Below are 17,141 nucleotides of genomic sequence, written 5' to 3'. Positions count from 1 at the left end.
TGTGTGTGTGGGGGTGGGGGCAGAAAGTGCAACACATGAAAATTGCACTGTATTTCTTCAATATTTTTTTGCCGGTTGCTTGAGAGTGCCGATTGCTTGAGTTCTGGTTAACTGAGAGTTTACTGTACATTGAATTACAGTTCCATGCAGGACTGTTGTTAGTGTTTTATGGAGTTGTACATTCACTGTATTGGTTTTGTGGATGTATGGTTTAGTTTAGAAGGTTTATATGTAACCGAGCTGGAATTCCTAGTGGTTTTGTATGGTTTGAACTCAAGCTGCAGTTCACTGTTACTGTTTTCTGGAGTGCAATGTCATAAAAAGGAAGTGAGAACAGTTTTTGGTATCAATGTTCTCTACTGTTAGTTTATGGCTCTGTGGTTGTGTAGTTATCAAACTGAAGTAAGGGTTATAAAGCCCCCCCCCCCCCCCCACACACACACACACACACACACACACACACACACACACAGGGATCAGGTATCATCCTTCAGAATAAACCTCTTTTGCTATTTATGTAACTAACCATAACCACCGAAAACTATTTGGCCTTCAGACAATAAATTCCTTCCAAACTCTGCTAAGGTGATGTAGGCTAACATTTACTCCTTACCTTATCTCCTGTATGGACCCCTGTCAGGGCCAGCCTACAAGCCTCATTTAGTTCTAAACTTGAACAATGCTAAAACAAAACAGCCAGATTTGCTTGCAAAAAAAATTACCAGACCCTCCACTGTTTTGCACTAAAATCACTTACCTGGCTTGAACTTGCTGACCACCTGTTAAATTCAGCTCATTTTAACCCACAAAATCATCTTTGCCCCATCTGCCAGCTCAGCAATTAGGCTCCCACTCCAGAACTATCTACCAAACTGTCCCCTTTTGTCAAATATTAAACAACGGCTTGCCATCTACAAACCACAAAGGCCTGCTGAGGTCAGTCTGTCTTCCAATAGTGTAGAACTTGGAATACAATTCCTATAACAGTCAGGGCTATCTCACACCTTCATCTTTTCAAATCATCACTAAAACACTCCCTCTCTGCCTCTTGGCTTTATCCCTGCTCCTCACCTGGGACACAGATCTCTAAAACCCTTCATCACCTTTCTTATACATCCCTTTAAATCACTAAATCACATAACCTGCTTATCCCCTTCTAATACATCATCTTATTGCACTTCTGCAACTACTAGACCTGCTTCTAATTAGCACAACCTAATTACTATTCCATCACTACTTCTCTGTTAACACTCATACCTGCTTATCTCCTCTAATACCTCACTCTGTTGTATTTCTTAAATTACACCTACCTATCTTATACACCACTCCTTTACCTGTAAATTCTCAATACAAGGTTTGTAAATGTAATGTTTGTGAATATCAATGCAAATGTTATTATACTGACTATTATGCCATGTATTCACTGAAACTACATTATACAATTTGTTACTATAAATACTGATTGCTTTAAATTGTTACATTGGAGTTGTTCTCTCTGGGCTGCAGCTGAAGACGGGCACCTGTGCCCAGGTCATGCTTTCCCCATAAACAAATGTCAATAAATAAATAACTAAATGCACTTATTGTAAATCTTTAGTGATAATGAATTTTTGTTCATGGTTTAGTTGCCTTGATATTTATTTAATTTATAATGGAGTCATTGGTCTTGGTTTCATTCATTTGGCATGAATTCTGAAAATGTCACTGCGCAGACAAGAGTGATATTTTAAGAATTCATGCCAAATGACTGAATAAACAGTTTCAGACAGCTGCACGTCTATTGTTAATATTATGCGCCTTGCTAAAAGGTCAGTATTACTGTTGCATTAGCATTCCTGACCATTCAAACAATAAGAGAAACCAGACAGTCCTGAGGTAATGATGAACCAGATTAAAAGTCTTAGAGGAACAGCAATACACAAGGCATCCCCATGCAGGCATTCAGTGTTTGCTTTGTAGTACACCTGTACGTGTTCCTGTAAGCTTTTCACAAAACACATACCTGTCCATTCTGAAAATCATAATCCAGGGAATACTGCAGTTTTCCTAGTTTCTCCTGTTTCTCTTCCTTTATCCCTGCTTCCAGCAAACCAGGATCTAGGTCTTCCACATCTGGCTGAACCTATGAATGGAGGAAAAAAAAGTGCAGTTAGAAATATCTTAATCATAGCTGCAAAACTGTGACCTTACAGATCATGTCTTCGGGAAACATGGCCTGCTGTAAGTCATGGGCTCAGTCACTTGTCTAGAAATAAATGGAGATATACAATGGAAAAGTTTACATACTTCTGTTAAAATTCCAGGTTTTTGTGATATAAAAAAATGAGACCACAATAAATCATTTCAAAACTTTTCCCACCTTTAGTGAGACCTATAAACTGTACAATTCAATTGAAAAGCGAACAAATCTCTTAGGGGAAAAAATATAAAAAAATAAAAAACGTACAGTAAGCTGGTTGAATAAGTGTGCACACCCTTAAACTAATACTTTGTTGAAGTACCTTTATACTACTGTTTATATAGTGTTTATTTTGCCACTCAGTATGTGTTTTTTTAGGCCATACAGGTAAGTGATATAGACATTATGTACACATTCTTTATGGTGATCGTGATACAGTGGGGTTAGGAAATTAACTTTTTCCCACTGTAGTGCGATCTTGGAGTTGGTACATTTAATTTACAGGGGATGTGTGAGGTGCAGGGGGGTCTTGCCCCCCTGCAGAAAAATAGTAAAAGGTGTGTTTGGCAGGTTGGTGTTGTTATATGTGGAGGGAATGTTATTTTTATGTGATTTGTAGTGTTTGATGTTCTGATATACACTTTCGATGTTATGAAATGTGATGTTATGGGTTTTAGATGTTCTGGTCTCGATGTTATAAAATTAGATGTGTGTGTATGTGTATATATGTGAAGGCTGCCAGCCTAGCCAGGTAGAATTTTGGAGATAATTCCGTCATCTGTAAATATTAATGTAAACCACAGGTTGTTGTCTTAAATGGTAAAAATAGTGTTACATGTGGAACTGAAAAAAATGTAACAACAGTGCACTCTGCTGACCAAGTAAAGCATGTTGTGACCCTTTGATATAAACACAGCTCCGGCTGGTCTAGATGAAGGAATTCTTGCTATTGTGTTAAGTTCAGAGTTAATGGCCAGAATTTGCATGCATAAATGTCCTTAATGGCTTTGCTTCCTGGCCTGGTGTGAGCTTACTAAAGAATTTAGCCTGTTAGCCTGGGAGCCCAGGAAAGTGTGAAGAATGATGTAATGTGAACCAGGAATGTGATTTTAAAAACAAAGAGAATCAGATGGCATTAAGCATTTTTGTCTTGACCATCCAACTCAGCACTGCCTTTGCGCTATATGTAAGTGTACCTTAGATTTGTGTTTTCTCTTAGAAATAGCTAGAAACTAGAAAGATTAGGCTAAGTGTTTTTCTGTGATGTCCGAACTGTACTACTGAATTATTTTAAGTATTTCTCTGTGATCTCTGAACTCTTGACTAGCATTGTGTAGTAAAAAGTATTGTCTTGTGTTTTGACTATTTATTAAATATTTTTAAACCTTTTCAATTGTGGCTGTTTTTGTAGAGATAATTTAAGCTCTTTAGAGTACTTGCATGCTTTTGGTAAATTTGTACAGAGCCACTCTAATAGCCTTAGCCCTGGGCTATACTACTAATTGGATAATAATATTGCACAGTAATAATTGGACACCCTTTTAAGGGCCTTTGAGTAGCTGATAAATATTAGCGGGTGGTGGCAGGTGGTACTACCGTATAGGCTCCTTGATTGCTGGGCCAGGGCATGGACGTCACAATATGTATATATGTATATATATATATATATATATATATATATATATATATATATATATATATATATATGTGTGTGTGTGTGTGTGTGTGTGTGTGTGAGAGTTTGTGTATGTGTATGTATATGTATATACATACATATATATATATATATATATATATATATATATATATATATATATATATATATATATATAAGATACATGGGCATTGTCCTGCATTCCTATACATTTTAATGTTAATAAATAACTTGCCATAAAACTGCAGATAGTCATCTTTGTTGTATTAAAAGATGGAACTGCAGAAGCAGGTTATGTTCATTTGTTCTTTATTAGCTGGCTGAAAACCTGCTTATCTGTCTCAGGGCACGTCACTCAGATGACATGTAGACAGATAATGAGCCAGGAAAAGTAGAAATAAGCAAAATAAACACACTTAAAAGCATTATAAGAAATCATAGACATTCCAAACCAGTTTTACTTTCCTCTGCAATTAAGAGATAAATTGAGCCTTAAATATGGGCATAAACTCCCAGTACTGAAGGACTCAGCTACCCAGATTCCTACAAAAAAAAATGAATGTACTTTATCACTTATATAATCTTTCACACAAGGAAATGGAGCTGGACAAACCATTCTGTTTTCTATTATATAAATAAATATTTATTTATTTATTTTTTCAAATAGATGTACTTTGCTCAATCTAACTGGATTCTCTAGCTACTTTCAATATTGTTTGAATTTATATATTTTCACATTGTTTGAATGTGCTTTTTTTGTCTTATTGTGTCATCTCACTGCCACTTTGTACATTTAGATGACCTATAAATATTGTAACTATTTTGTTGAAAATAATGTTTTGTAACTTTGTTTTGCAACCACCTTGTTGTATTGTGTATTGGAGCTTTTCTCCCCAGGCCTCCACTGAAAATGGGCTCTGTCCAGCTCAGTGGACTTTCCTGGTAAATGAATGTGAATAAGTAAATAAATAATTATAGTGTGAGGCTGCACCACATGTGCAAAGCTAAAGTTTTCATGGTGTGATACCTTAAAACTCCTGTAATAGAGGCCCATGGGATATATGCAAATGACCCCTTAAGGACATCAAGTGTTTCAGCTATATGGCTTCTGAATGCCCATGACTTTTTACTTTTTTCTTTTTAAGTCTTTATGGATACATTCAGGCCAAACCCCACCAGCTGTGGGCATGCATGTTTCAGCCTTCTTATGACCTTGTCAGCACAGCATAAGGGGACTGTTTGGCTATACTTCAGAGGCACAGGGTCTTAAAGCCCAGCTGATGTCCATAACAATTAAGGTGTCTGTAAAGTATCCCAACTAACATCCAAACTACAGCCCAAATCGATTGCCACTGCAGTGCAGCATAAGGGGATGCTGTATGGCTGAGTGTGCTGTCCTTTGGCTGATGACTCTGCAGTGCAGCATAAGGGGGGTGCTGTACTTCTGAGTGCACCATCCTTTAGCTGATGGCACTGCAGTGCAGCATAAGGGGATGCTGTATGGCTGAGTGTGCTGTCCTTTGGCTGATGACTCTGCAGTGCAGCATAAGGGGGGTGCTGTACTTCTGAGTGCACCATCCTTTAGCTGATGGCACTGCAGTGCAGCATAAGGGGATGCTGTATGGCTGAGTGTGCTGTCCTTTGGCTGATGACTCTGCAGTGCAGCATAAGGGGGGTGCTGTACTTCTGAGTGCACCATCCTTTAGCTGATGGCACTGCAGTGCAGCATAAGGGGATGCTGTATGGCTGAGTGTGCTGTCCTTTGGCTGATGACTCTGCAGTGCAGCATAAGGGGGGTGCTGTACTTCTGAGTGCACCATCCTTTAGCTGATGGCACTGCAGTGCAGCATAAGGGGGATGCTGTGCTTCTGAGTGTGCCATCCTTCGGCTGAGACATTAAACTGAGGCCTAATCTGATTGACTTGATGGTAGCTATCAGAAAGAGTAGGGGTTCTTTATTATTAAACACCATATCACATTTACTATATATATATATATATATATATATATATATATATATATATGATTTGGAAATTATTTGCAATTATTGACATTTGTTACACAATGTATTTTCTATTCTAGTTTTTACACGTTTCTATATATTCACTTTTTCACATTCCTTATTTCTTCCCCAGTCTTTTTTCCAGAAGCAAGACCATATATTCTTCAATATTTCTGGCAGTGCCCATTTTACATTAAATTTTATATCATTTAACATTTCTTTCCAAATAATCCATATGTGATGTTCGGTTAATATCCCACCGGACTGCCACCAATAATGTAATGTCCCACACTTAAAACCTGGGTCAGTAATTAAGGAGCCTCAATCCTCACTATTGATTCCAGTGTGGGAGGATCACTGAAAACACAAGAGCACAGAGAACACAAGAGTAAAATTCCACAATTTCTCTTAATTACACAACAGGAACATGCTCTATTTCCTGGGACTGGGCTATATACCTCTGTCCACTCCAATGTAGTCCCTTATTATACACTTCAGAGCAATGTGTTCCAGTTTAAGACCTCTGACTCACTCGTACTCAAAATAAATTCAAATCTCAGGCACTCAAACACTTTAGGGAAGCCTGACACAGATTTCCAACCGTGTCCCCTCCCCAATACAAATGATAAATGCTGCGACCAGAGTCAGAGAGGTCTAAACACCCTTCAAAGGGTGATCAATTATTAAAAATTAAATATCAAAATAAATAACATCTATGACCAGAAGCAGCAAGACATTCAATGTGACCTGGGGAGGATCAAATAGGTATAAACAGTCTCTGACCTCTAAAGAATAACACTGATGATACAGCCACAGTGTAAGTAATGAAAAACATTTAGTAATAGGTAAAATGATTATCAAAAATGTAAATCAATAACTTTTAATAAACACCAGAATTCAGTCACCAGAAATGTAAAATTAAACTGTAGAAAAGAAGTCGATCATTTTAGAAAAACTCTATCTGCATAACTAAACTTTTTGGGGAGTCCTTTTTCCTGTGTATCCACTGCACAATACGGTAACTGACTGCAACTCTTCACTAACTGCTCACAACAGACTTCAGGAGTCTCTTTTATATTCCAAGTTAACATTCTCAACTGTCTTATTTTAAAAATAACAGCTCTTTGACAAACTTCCTTTCCTATCGATCATCGACTTGCTATTATTTTCATTTTTCAGTGCGACCGTTGAGTTGGTACGTATAAGTTAGGGCGATGTGGGTGACAAGGCGCCTATATAAGATGCAGGATAGCTTGCCTCCTCCCCTGCAAAATATTTTTTTCTCTTTTTTTGAAGTTTTATGGGTTGTGCTGCATTTAGCTATTGTGTATCAAATGACATAGACCCATATACCATATGTGCACACACACACACACACACACACACACACACACACACACACACACACACACACACACACACACACACACACACACACATATACCACACACACAAATTCCCCAGGAGACCCCCTGTAAGTTATAATATGCCATAAATTCCCCAGGAGACCCCCTGTAAGTTATAATATGCCATAAATTCAAGTCAGTTTTTAAATGCAAGTTGTCATCATTATAGGGATTGACTACGATGCCACGCCACTTTTTTTTCGTTAAAAGTCTGTGGCCTCCTTCACATAATTTCTCTGTAAATCATTAGTACTGTTGACTTCAAAAATCACTTTGTTGTTAAATAACCTTACTTGGCAAAGAAAAGGCAAACAAAACGTAGATTTATTTTTCTAGACTCATAGTTTTAAACTGCCCTTTGGTGACGTCCGACCAGTTTGAGCAGAAACTGCCAGAACAAAACCAGACAATTTCGTTTCCTTAAATAATAGTTGTTAGTATGGCGGTATAAACATGAATTCTTTATAATCGACAGAGCGAGGTGTAAAACAGTTATATTTTAGTTATATTGACCCCAGAGAAAAGGAAAGCATCGTGTCTAATAGCAGCATTTCAGCTTCTGACATTTTTATTACTTGTGTAAAAAAATGGAAGTGCACTATATCACAAGCAACACAGACCTACAGCCGACCCATGTTCCCTAACTGACCTTGGTTAGATGGTTGTAACTCGCTCTGTGAATAAAGAGCATCTAACCAAGGTCAGTTAGGGAACACTGGTATAACATGGCTGGGATTGTACAGGCCCTAGGGCCATTAGCCTAGTAACCGCCTATGAATCTATGAAAAAGGAAGGTTCTGGCTGAGCTGTTAAGTGCAGAGTGTGTTGGTCTAAAATATCAAGTCTGTAGAATTAAATCAGTAATTATGACTCCTGAGTCATAAGTGAAGCAAAGTAAACTTTTTTTGTAAACATTTTTTTTATATATTTTTCTCTCAGTGTCTATGCCAGCTGACCATCTAGCTGCCTCCATGACTGTCCATTCATCCTCCATCACAAATTTCTGTTTGATGTGCAGCTGTCATCCAAGCACCCATGAGGGCTGTTTTCTATGTTGTGGTCTGTCCCTGTCACATTGCAGGTGACTTGAGGACTTGATATGCCTTGCCCTGTGGGCATGTCTATTCCCACTGATACCCCATGAAGGCTCCTGCATGGATACAGAGTAAAACAGTCAAGCACATCACCAACCCCAAATGCTGCCGTGGATTTGACCACCTCCATCCCACCAGATGGGCAAGCCTGTATCAGCCCCTCATTCCACCCTTTCCCCCACCCAGCTCAGCAAACATAGAGCTTGTTAAAGGTATATGGATAAACAGCAACAGCTTTACAGCATAAATTTAAGCAAAATATGTTTGCTTGCGGTAGAAGTAAGCATATAGTAAAAGCCTGCTAAAAGCTGGACTAAAAAAACTGAAAGAAGCTTACAGTGATTGTTTATTTATTAATTTATTTTTGTTTTGCTTTTTGTCTGTTTGTTTGTTTTCTGAACAGTAAAAGACAGAATATACAAAATAAATAGTTCATATGGAATGTTCAAGTAAAACATTTATTACATATTGTACACAAAAGAAATAGTTCATATGGAATGTTCAAGTAAAACATTTATTACATATTGTACACAAAAGATATAGTTCATATGGAAATTTGTTCAAGTAAAACATTTATTACATATTGTACAAAGCTGAAGTGTAGAAAAGGTTAATCCAGTACTTTTACCAATGCTGACAGAAGACACAGTTATGAATTTTAAAGTATACAGTGGAAGTCGTATAACCCTGATGAATGAACAACATTTTAGAGAAATTAATAACTACCTACTAATCGTATATTAAAGGGATATACAGATGATCATATAACAGTGGGAATTGATGCTGAATGTTGCTTATGAGGAAAGAATTAGGCAGGCCGAACATACATATATATATATATATATATATGTATATGTGTGTGTGTGTGTGTGTGTGTGTGTGTGTGTGTGTGTGTGTGTGTGTGTGTGTGTGTGTGTGTGTGTGTGTGTGTGTGCACGTATGGTATATGGGTCTATGTCATTTGATACACAATAGCTAAATACAGCACAACCCATAACACTTCAAAAAAGAGAAAAAAATATTTTGCAGGGGAGGAGGCAAGCTATCCTGCATCTTATATAGGCACCTTGTCACCCACATCGCCCTAACATATATGTACCAACTCAACGGTCGCACTGAAAAATGAAAATAATAGCAAGTCGATGATAGATAGGAAAAGAAGTTTGTCAAAGAGCTGTTATTTTTAAAATAAGACAGTTGAGAATGTTAACTTGGAATATAAAAGAGACTCCTGAAGTCTGTTGTGAGCAGTTAGTGAAGAGTTGCAGTCAGTTACCGTATTGTACAGTGGATACACAGGAAAAAGGACTCCCCAAAAAGTTTAGTTATGCAGACAGAGTTTTTCTAAAATGATCGACTTCTTTTCTACAGTTTAATTTTACATTTCTGGTGACTGAATGTTGGTGTTTATTAAAAGTTATTGATTTACATTTTTGATAATCATTTTACCTATTACTAAATGTTTTTCATTACTTACATTGTGGCTGGATCATCAGTGTTATTCTTTAGAGGTCAGAGACTGTTTATACCTGTTTGATCCTCCCCAGGTCACATTGAATGTCTTGCTGCTTCTGGTCATAGATGTCATTTATTTTGATATTTAATTTTTAATAATTGATCACCCTTTGAAGGGTGTTTAGACCTCTCTGACTCTGGTCGCAGCATTTACCATTTGTATTGGGGAGGGGACACGGCTGGAAATCTGTGTCAGGCTTCCCTAAAGTGTTTGAGTGCCTGAGATTTGAATTTATTTTGAGTACGAGTGAGTCAGAGGTCTTAAACTGGAACACATTGCTCTGAAGTGTATAATAAGGGACTACATTGGAGTGGACAGAGGTATATAGCCCAGTCCCAGGAAATAGAGCATGTTCCTGTTGTGTAATTAAGAGAAATTGTGGAATTTTACTCTTGTGTTCTCTGTGCTCTTGTGTTTTCAGTGATCCTCCCACACTGGAATCAATAGTGAGGATTGAGGCTCCTTAATTACTGACCCAGGTTTTAAGTGTGGGACATCACATTATTGGTGGCAGTCCGGTGGGATATTAACCGAACATCACATATGGATTATTTGGAAAGAAATGTTAAATGATATAAAATTTAATGTAAAATGGGCACTGCCAGAAATATTGAAGAAGATATGGTCTTGCTTCTGGAAAAAAGACTGGGGAAGAAATAAGGAATGTGAAAAAAGTGAATATATAGAAAAGTGTAAAAACTAGAATAGAAAATACATTGTGTAACAAATGTCAATAATTGCAAATAATTTCCAAATCATATATATATATATATAGTAAATGTGATATGGTGTTTAATAATAAAGAACCCCTACTCTTTCTGATAGTTACCATCAAGTCAATCAGATTAGGCCTCAGTTTATTGTCTCAGCCGAAGGATGGCACATTCAGAAGCACAGCATCCCCCTTATGCTGCACTGCAGTGCCATCAGCTAAAGGATGGTGCACTCAGAAGTACAGCACCCCCCTTATGCTGCACTGCAGAGTCATCAGCCAAAGGACAGCACACTCAGCCATACAGCATCCCTTATGCTGCACTGCAGTGCCATCAGCTAAAGGATGGTGCACTCAGAAGTACAGCACCCCTTATGCTGCACTGCAGAGTCATCAGCCAAAGGACAGCACACTCAGCCATACAGCATCCCCTTATGCTGCACTGCAGTGCCATCAGCTAAAGGATGGTGCACTCAGAAGTACAGCACCCCCCTTATGCTGCACTGCAGAGTCATCAGCCAAAGGACAGCACACTCAGCCATACAGCATCCCCTTATGCTGCACTGCAGTGCCATCAGCTAAAGGATGGTGCACTCAGAAGTACAGCACCCCCCTTATGCTGCACTGCAGAGTCATCAGCCAAAGGACAGCACACTCAGCCATACAGCATCCCCCTTATGCTGCACTGCAGTGGCAATCGATTTGGGCTGTAGTTTGGATGTTAGTTGGGATATTTTGCAGACACCTTAATTGTTATGGACATCAGCTGGGCTTTAAGACCCTGTGCCTCTAAAGTATAGCCAAACAGTCCCCTTATGCTGTGCTGACAAGGTCATAAGAAGGCTGAAACATGCATGCCCACAACTGGTGGGGTTTGGCCTGAATGTATCCATAAAGACTTAAAAAGAAAAAAGTAAAAAGTCATGGGCATTCAGAAGCCATATAGCTGAAACACTTGATGTCCTTAAGGGGTCATTTGCATATATCCCATGGGCCTCTATTACAGGAGTTTTAAGGTATCACACCATGAAAACTTTAGCTTTGCACATGTGGTGCAGCCTCACAGTATAATTATTTATTTACTTATTCACATTCATTTACCAGGAAAGTCCACTGAGCTGGACAGAGCCCATTTTCAGTGGAGGCCTGGGGAGAAAAGCTCCAATACACAATACAACAAGGTGGTTACAAAACAAAGTTACAAAACATTATTTTCAACAAAATAGTTACAATATTTATAGGTCATCTAAATGTACAAAGTGGCAGTGAGATGACACAATAAGACAAAAAAAGCACATTCAAACAATGTGAAAATATATAAATTCAAACAATATTGAAAGTAGCTGGAGAATCCAGTTAGATTGAGCAAAGTACATTTATTTGAAAAAATATATAAATAAATAAATATATATATATATATATATATATATATATATATATATATATATATATATATATATTTATTTATTTATATAATAGAAAACAGAATGGTTTGTCCAGCTCCATTTCCTTGTGTGAAAGATTATATAAGTGATAACGTACGTTCTTTTTTTTGTAGGAATCTGGGTAGCTGAGTCCTTCAGTACTGAGAGTTTATGCCCACATTTAAGGCTCAATTTATCTCTTAATTGCAGAGGAAAGTAAAACTGGTTTGGAATGTCTATGATTTCTTATAATGCTTTTAAGTGTGTTTATTTTGCTTATTTCTACTTTTCCTGGCTCATTCTCTGTCTACATGTCATCTGAGTGACGTGCCCTGAGACAGATAAGCAGGTTTTCAGCCATCTAATAAAGAACAAATGAACATAACCTGCTTCTGCAGTTCCATCTTTTAATACAACAAAGATGACTATCTGCAGTTTTATGGCAAGTTATTTATTAACATTAAAATTTATAGGAATGCAAGACAATGCCCATGTATCTGATATATATATAAATGTATACACCCCCAGTAAGTTATAATATGCCATAAATTCCCCATTACACCCCCTGTAAGTTATAATATGCCACAAATTCCCCAGTACACCCCCTGTAAGTTATAATATGCCATAAATTCCCCAGTACACCCCCTGTAAGTTATAATATGCCACAAATTCCCCAGTACACCCCCTGTAAGTTATAATATGCCATAAATTCCCCAGTACACCCCCTATAAGTTATAATATGCCATAAATTCCCCAGTACACACCCCGTAAGTTATAATATGCCATAAATTCCCCAGTACACCCCCCGTAAGTTTTAATATCCCATAAAGTCTCCAGTAGACCCCCTGTAAGTTATAATATGCCACACATTCCCCAGTAAACCCCTGTAAGTTATAATATGCCATAAATTCCCCAGTACACCCCCTGTAAATTAGAATATGACATAAAGGTCCCAGTACACCCCCTGTAAGTTATAATATGCCATAAATTCCCCAGTACACACCCTGTAAGTTATAATATGCTATAAATTCCCCAGTACACCCCCTGTAAGTTATAATATGCCATAAATTCCCCAGTACACACCCTGTAAGTTATAATATGCCATAAATTCCCCAGTATACCCACTGTAAATTAGAATATGACCTAAAGGTCCCAGTACACCCCCTGTAAGTTAGAATATGCCATAAATTCCCCAGTACATTCCCTGTAAGTTTTAATATTCCATAAATTCCCCAGTACACCTCCTGTAAGGGGTCTATATTAGAATCGCGAAAGCTGTCTTTCGTGAATACATGTTCATCAACACATAAATGTCGAAGAACGAGAACAGCAAAGGACAACAACAGCGAAAATGAGAACGCTGAATTCATTCCCGGAAGTAACAGTGCCATACAGGTAAGGTAAACCTAAGTGAAGAAACCTTACCTAAAACACTTTTTCAAATGTTTTTGCAGGGGGCAAGCCCCCCCTGCACCCCCCACACCCCCTTCTTAAATATGCCAACTCCGAGACCACACTACAGTGGGGAAAAGGATTCATTTCCTCATCCCCACGATCACCCTGCCGGCCAAGAAAATGTGTTCGGCATTCTCCATTTTGCTGTTGTCCTTCGCTGTTCTCGTTCTTTGACATTTATGTGTCGATGAACATGTATTCACGAAATACAGCTTTCGCAATTCTGATATAGACCCCCTATAAGTTATAATATTCCATAAATTCCCCAGTACACCCCCTGTAAGTTATAATATGCCATAAATTCCCCAGTACACCCCCTGTAAGTTATAATATCCCATAAAGTCCCCAGTACACGCCCTGTGAGTTATAAATTCACCCGTACACTCCCTGTGAGTTATAAATTACCCCGTACACTCCCTGTGAGTTATACATTCCACAGTACATTCCCTGTGAGTTATAAATTCCCCCGTACATGCCTTGTGAGTTATAAATTCCCCCGTACACGCCCTGTGAGTTATAAATTCCCCCGTACACTCCCTGTGAGTTATAAATTTCCCTGTATACTCCCTGTGAGTTTTAAATTCCCCCGTACACTCCATGTGAGTTATAAATTCCCCCGTACACCCCCTGTGAGTTATATATTCCCCCATACAACCCCTGTAAGTTATAATATCCCATAAGTTCCCCAGTACACTCCCTGTGAGTTATAAATTCCCCCATACACTCCCTGTCATTTATAAATTCCCCCATACACTCTCTGTGAGTTATAAATTTCCCTGTATACTCCCTGTGAGTTATTAATTCCCCCGTACACTCCCTGTGAGTTCTAAATTCCCCAGTACACCCCTGTAAGTTATAATATGCCATAAATTCCCCAGCACACCCACTGTGAGTTATAATATCCCATAAATTCCCCAGTATACTCCCTGTGAGTTATAAATTCCCCCGTACACCCCCTGTGAGTTATATATTCCCCCATACAACCCCTGTAAGTTATAATATCCCATAAGTTCCCCAGTACACTCCCTGTGAGTTATAAATTCCCCATTACACCCCCTTGTAAGTTATAATATCCCATAAATTCCCCAGTATACCTCCTGTAATTTATAAAATTCCATAAATTCCCCTGTAAACTCCCTGTGAGTTATTAATTCCCCCGTACACTCTCTGTGAGTTATAAATTCCCCCATACACTCCCTGTGAGTTGTAAATTTCCCCGTACACTCCCTGTGAGTTATAAATTCCCCAGTACACTCCCTGTGAGTTATACATTCCCCAGTATACTCCCTGTAAGTTATAAATTCCCCTGTACACTCCTGTGAGTTATAAAATCCCCCAAACACTCCCTGTGAGTTATAAATTCCCCTGTACACTCCCTGTGAGTTATACATTCCCCTGTACACTCCCTATGAGGTATAAGTTCCCCCGTACACTCCTTGTGAGTTATAATATGGAACAGGTGATTTGGCAACAGTGGCTCCCACAGCCTTAGGGCTCATTCTCAGATGTTGAATAAACAAATGACTTACTAGTGCATGGGTTTCCTACCAGCAAAGTTCTGTGCAGCTGAAAATGTCCCTTTAAATAAGAATGAGATCTACAGAATGGGAGAAGGAAACATTCTGAGAAACAACATGTCAAGGTAAAAGATTCATTTAGAGGTATGTTGTCTGTAATACATAGGCTTCAACACCAAGGAGTTTTTCCTTTTTTCAGAAGAACACTAGTGCTTACTGAAAAATATTTAGCACTGTAAAAATAATACAAATTTATCATGTATGTGTGTATATGTTTGCATGTGCATGTGTAGATTTCTGTTTATGTGCACAACATCCTAAACACGCAGTCAGATGTGAGGGATTTGGGCACCCGGATTGATAGCAACTTGACTTTTGACCACCATGTTGCTTCTATTGTATGGAAAGCTTTCTACATGGCCCACATCATAAGCAAGGGTATCTCATCGAAGGACAAGGAGGTCATAACATCCCTGTATTCTTCCCTTATAAGGCCCGTTATTGAGTACAATGCTCCACTCGGCATGTACCTCACAAAGCACATGCAGCAGCTGGAGAGATCACAGATGTTCCTCACCAAAAGAATCCAGGGCCTCAAAAATCTGCCATGCACAGACAGGCTAAAAGCCCTATCCCTCTACTCTGTTTCATACAAACTCCTCAGAGTTAACCTCTGTCTGGCATACAAGGAGATTTTGGACCCCACCTTGATGAGGCCGCTGCATATCCGCAACTCAAGGTCCACTCGAGTAACCCATGCACGCAACCTCAACCTGGTCTATGACATCAATAGAACTTGTTGGCAGGAGAGATTTGTATCTCAGAGACTCCGCCATCTATGAAATAGACTTCCTCTCCATATCAAGCAGAGTACCTCTTTACCCATTTTTAATCGCAACCTAGATAACTGGATGGGAAATAGAAAATACATCCCTGGGATTCCACCCATGTCCCTGCTAGACAGGGGCATCTGCTGCTGATTGGTCTATACATGGGCTAAACTCTTGGCTAGGTATATAAGTGTCTCAAGGGCCAATAGCCTAGTAACTTCCTATGTGAGTGCGTTTTTGTGTGTGTGTGTGTGTGTGTGTGTGTGTGTGTGTGTGTGTGTGTGTGTGTGTGTATGCGTGTGTGTGGTATATTAAGACAAGTGCTGTGACACTGTTAGATCTAGGACATCTCTTGTGTCTGTGCGCATGTGCACACATGAGTATGCAGTTGTGTGTGTGCATGTGCGCATGTGCACACATGAGTATACAGTTGTGTGTGTGCATGTGCTCATTTGTGTGCATGCATATGCATGCATACATGTCCAGACATGGTCTACTGTTATGTCTTGGCCAAAGCCTTCAAGGAGTAAAATTTTACAAAACATACTTGCCTTAAATACATTTGATAAAAACAATTAACACTTAATTACATACTTAAATGAAGAATCTCCAGTTATACTCTTCATTTAACCCCTTAGGGGATAAGGTATCACATTTTTAAATATAAACCGATTCTTTGAATAACAGTTGATATTTTATAAGTACTTTACCAAACTGAGGAACAGATATTTTTTGCAAGATGGTACCTTGCAACCCACTACTGTTCCCATGATGAAATTTGTTAAAATATACAGCTATAGGACTTTCTTCTTTTTTGTTAACCATGTCTCTCACATGTTCTAACAATTTAATCTAAAAAACCTCTTAGTCTCTCCCACATAAAATCTGTTACAATGGCATTCCAAATACCTTTGGTTAGGGTTCACCTTGACTGGAAGAGTGGAAAAGGAAGTAAGCAAGTAGGTGTGTTTGAGGATATCACGCAGTCAGACTTGGAGACAATCATGTGGGTCTGGTAGCCTGGGGGAGACCCAGACAGACTGCACACTTGAAGCCAGGACTGGTGAGGTGGTTACTTCAGAGAGGGAGCTACCCTGTAGCACTGAGACTGAAGGTGAGCCACAGCTGCTGGTGGGTACTGATGTTTCCTTGGACAGAGTGACTGCAAAGGCATAGGTGAGTAGCAGTACGCAGGCTGGCAGTGAGGCACCGTTGTCAGAGGATACCAGAATTCCTGTGGAAGGGGTGCTGGGAAGGGTTACAAAGAGAGAGTTGAGACAGGCTCAGCTCTCATACCCTACATTACAAGGCCTGAGGGTGGTAGCTAGGGAGGCTCCTGATTCTCAAGGGAA

The 17,141-nt window shown here is 38.9% G+C and overlaps 1 protein-coding gene across 1 annotated transcript in view; it reads right to left on the bottom strand.

Moving 5' to 3' along the window:
* LOC122791315 (synaptotagmin-1-like) overlaps positions 1-17,141 on the bottom strand; it is a 1,919,109-nt gene that overhangs the window by 354,746 nt on the left and 1,547,222 nt on the right. Inside the window, exon 5 of the mRNA XM_044059019.1 lies at positions 2,003-2,122. Coding sequence (XP_043914954.1) covers positions 2,003-2,122 — 120 coding nt within the window. The remainder of the gene's footprint in view (positions 1-2,002; positions 2,123-17,141) is intronic.

Source organism: Protopterus annectens, chromosome 17.part0, assembly GCF_019279795.1.
Source record: "Protopterus annectens isolate FY-2018-M chromosome 17.part0, PAN1.0, whole genome shotgun sequence".
Classification (NCBI taxonomy): Eukaryota; Metazoa; Chordata; order Ceratodontiformes; family Protopteridae; genus Protopterus; species Protopterus annectens.
This window is presented reverse-complemented; position numbering and strand designations above follow the sequence as displayed.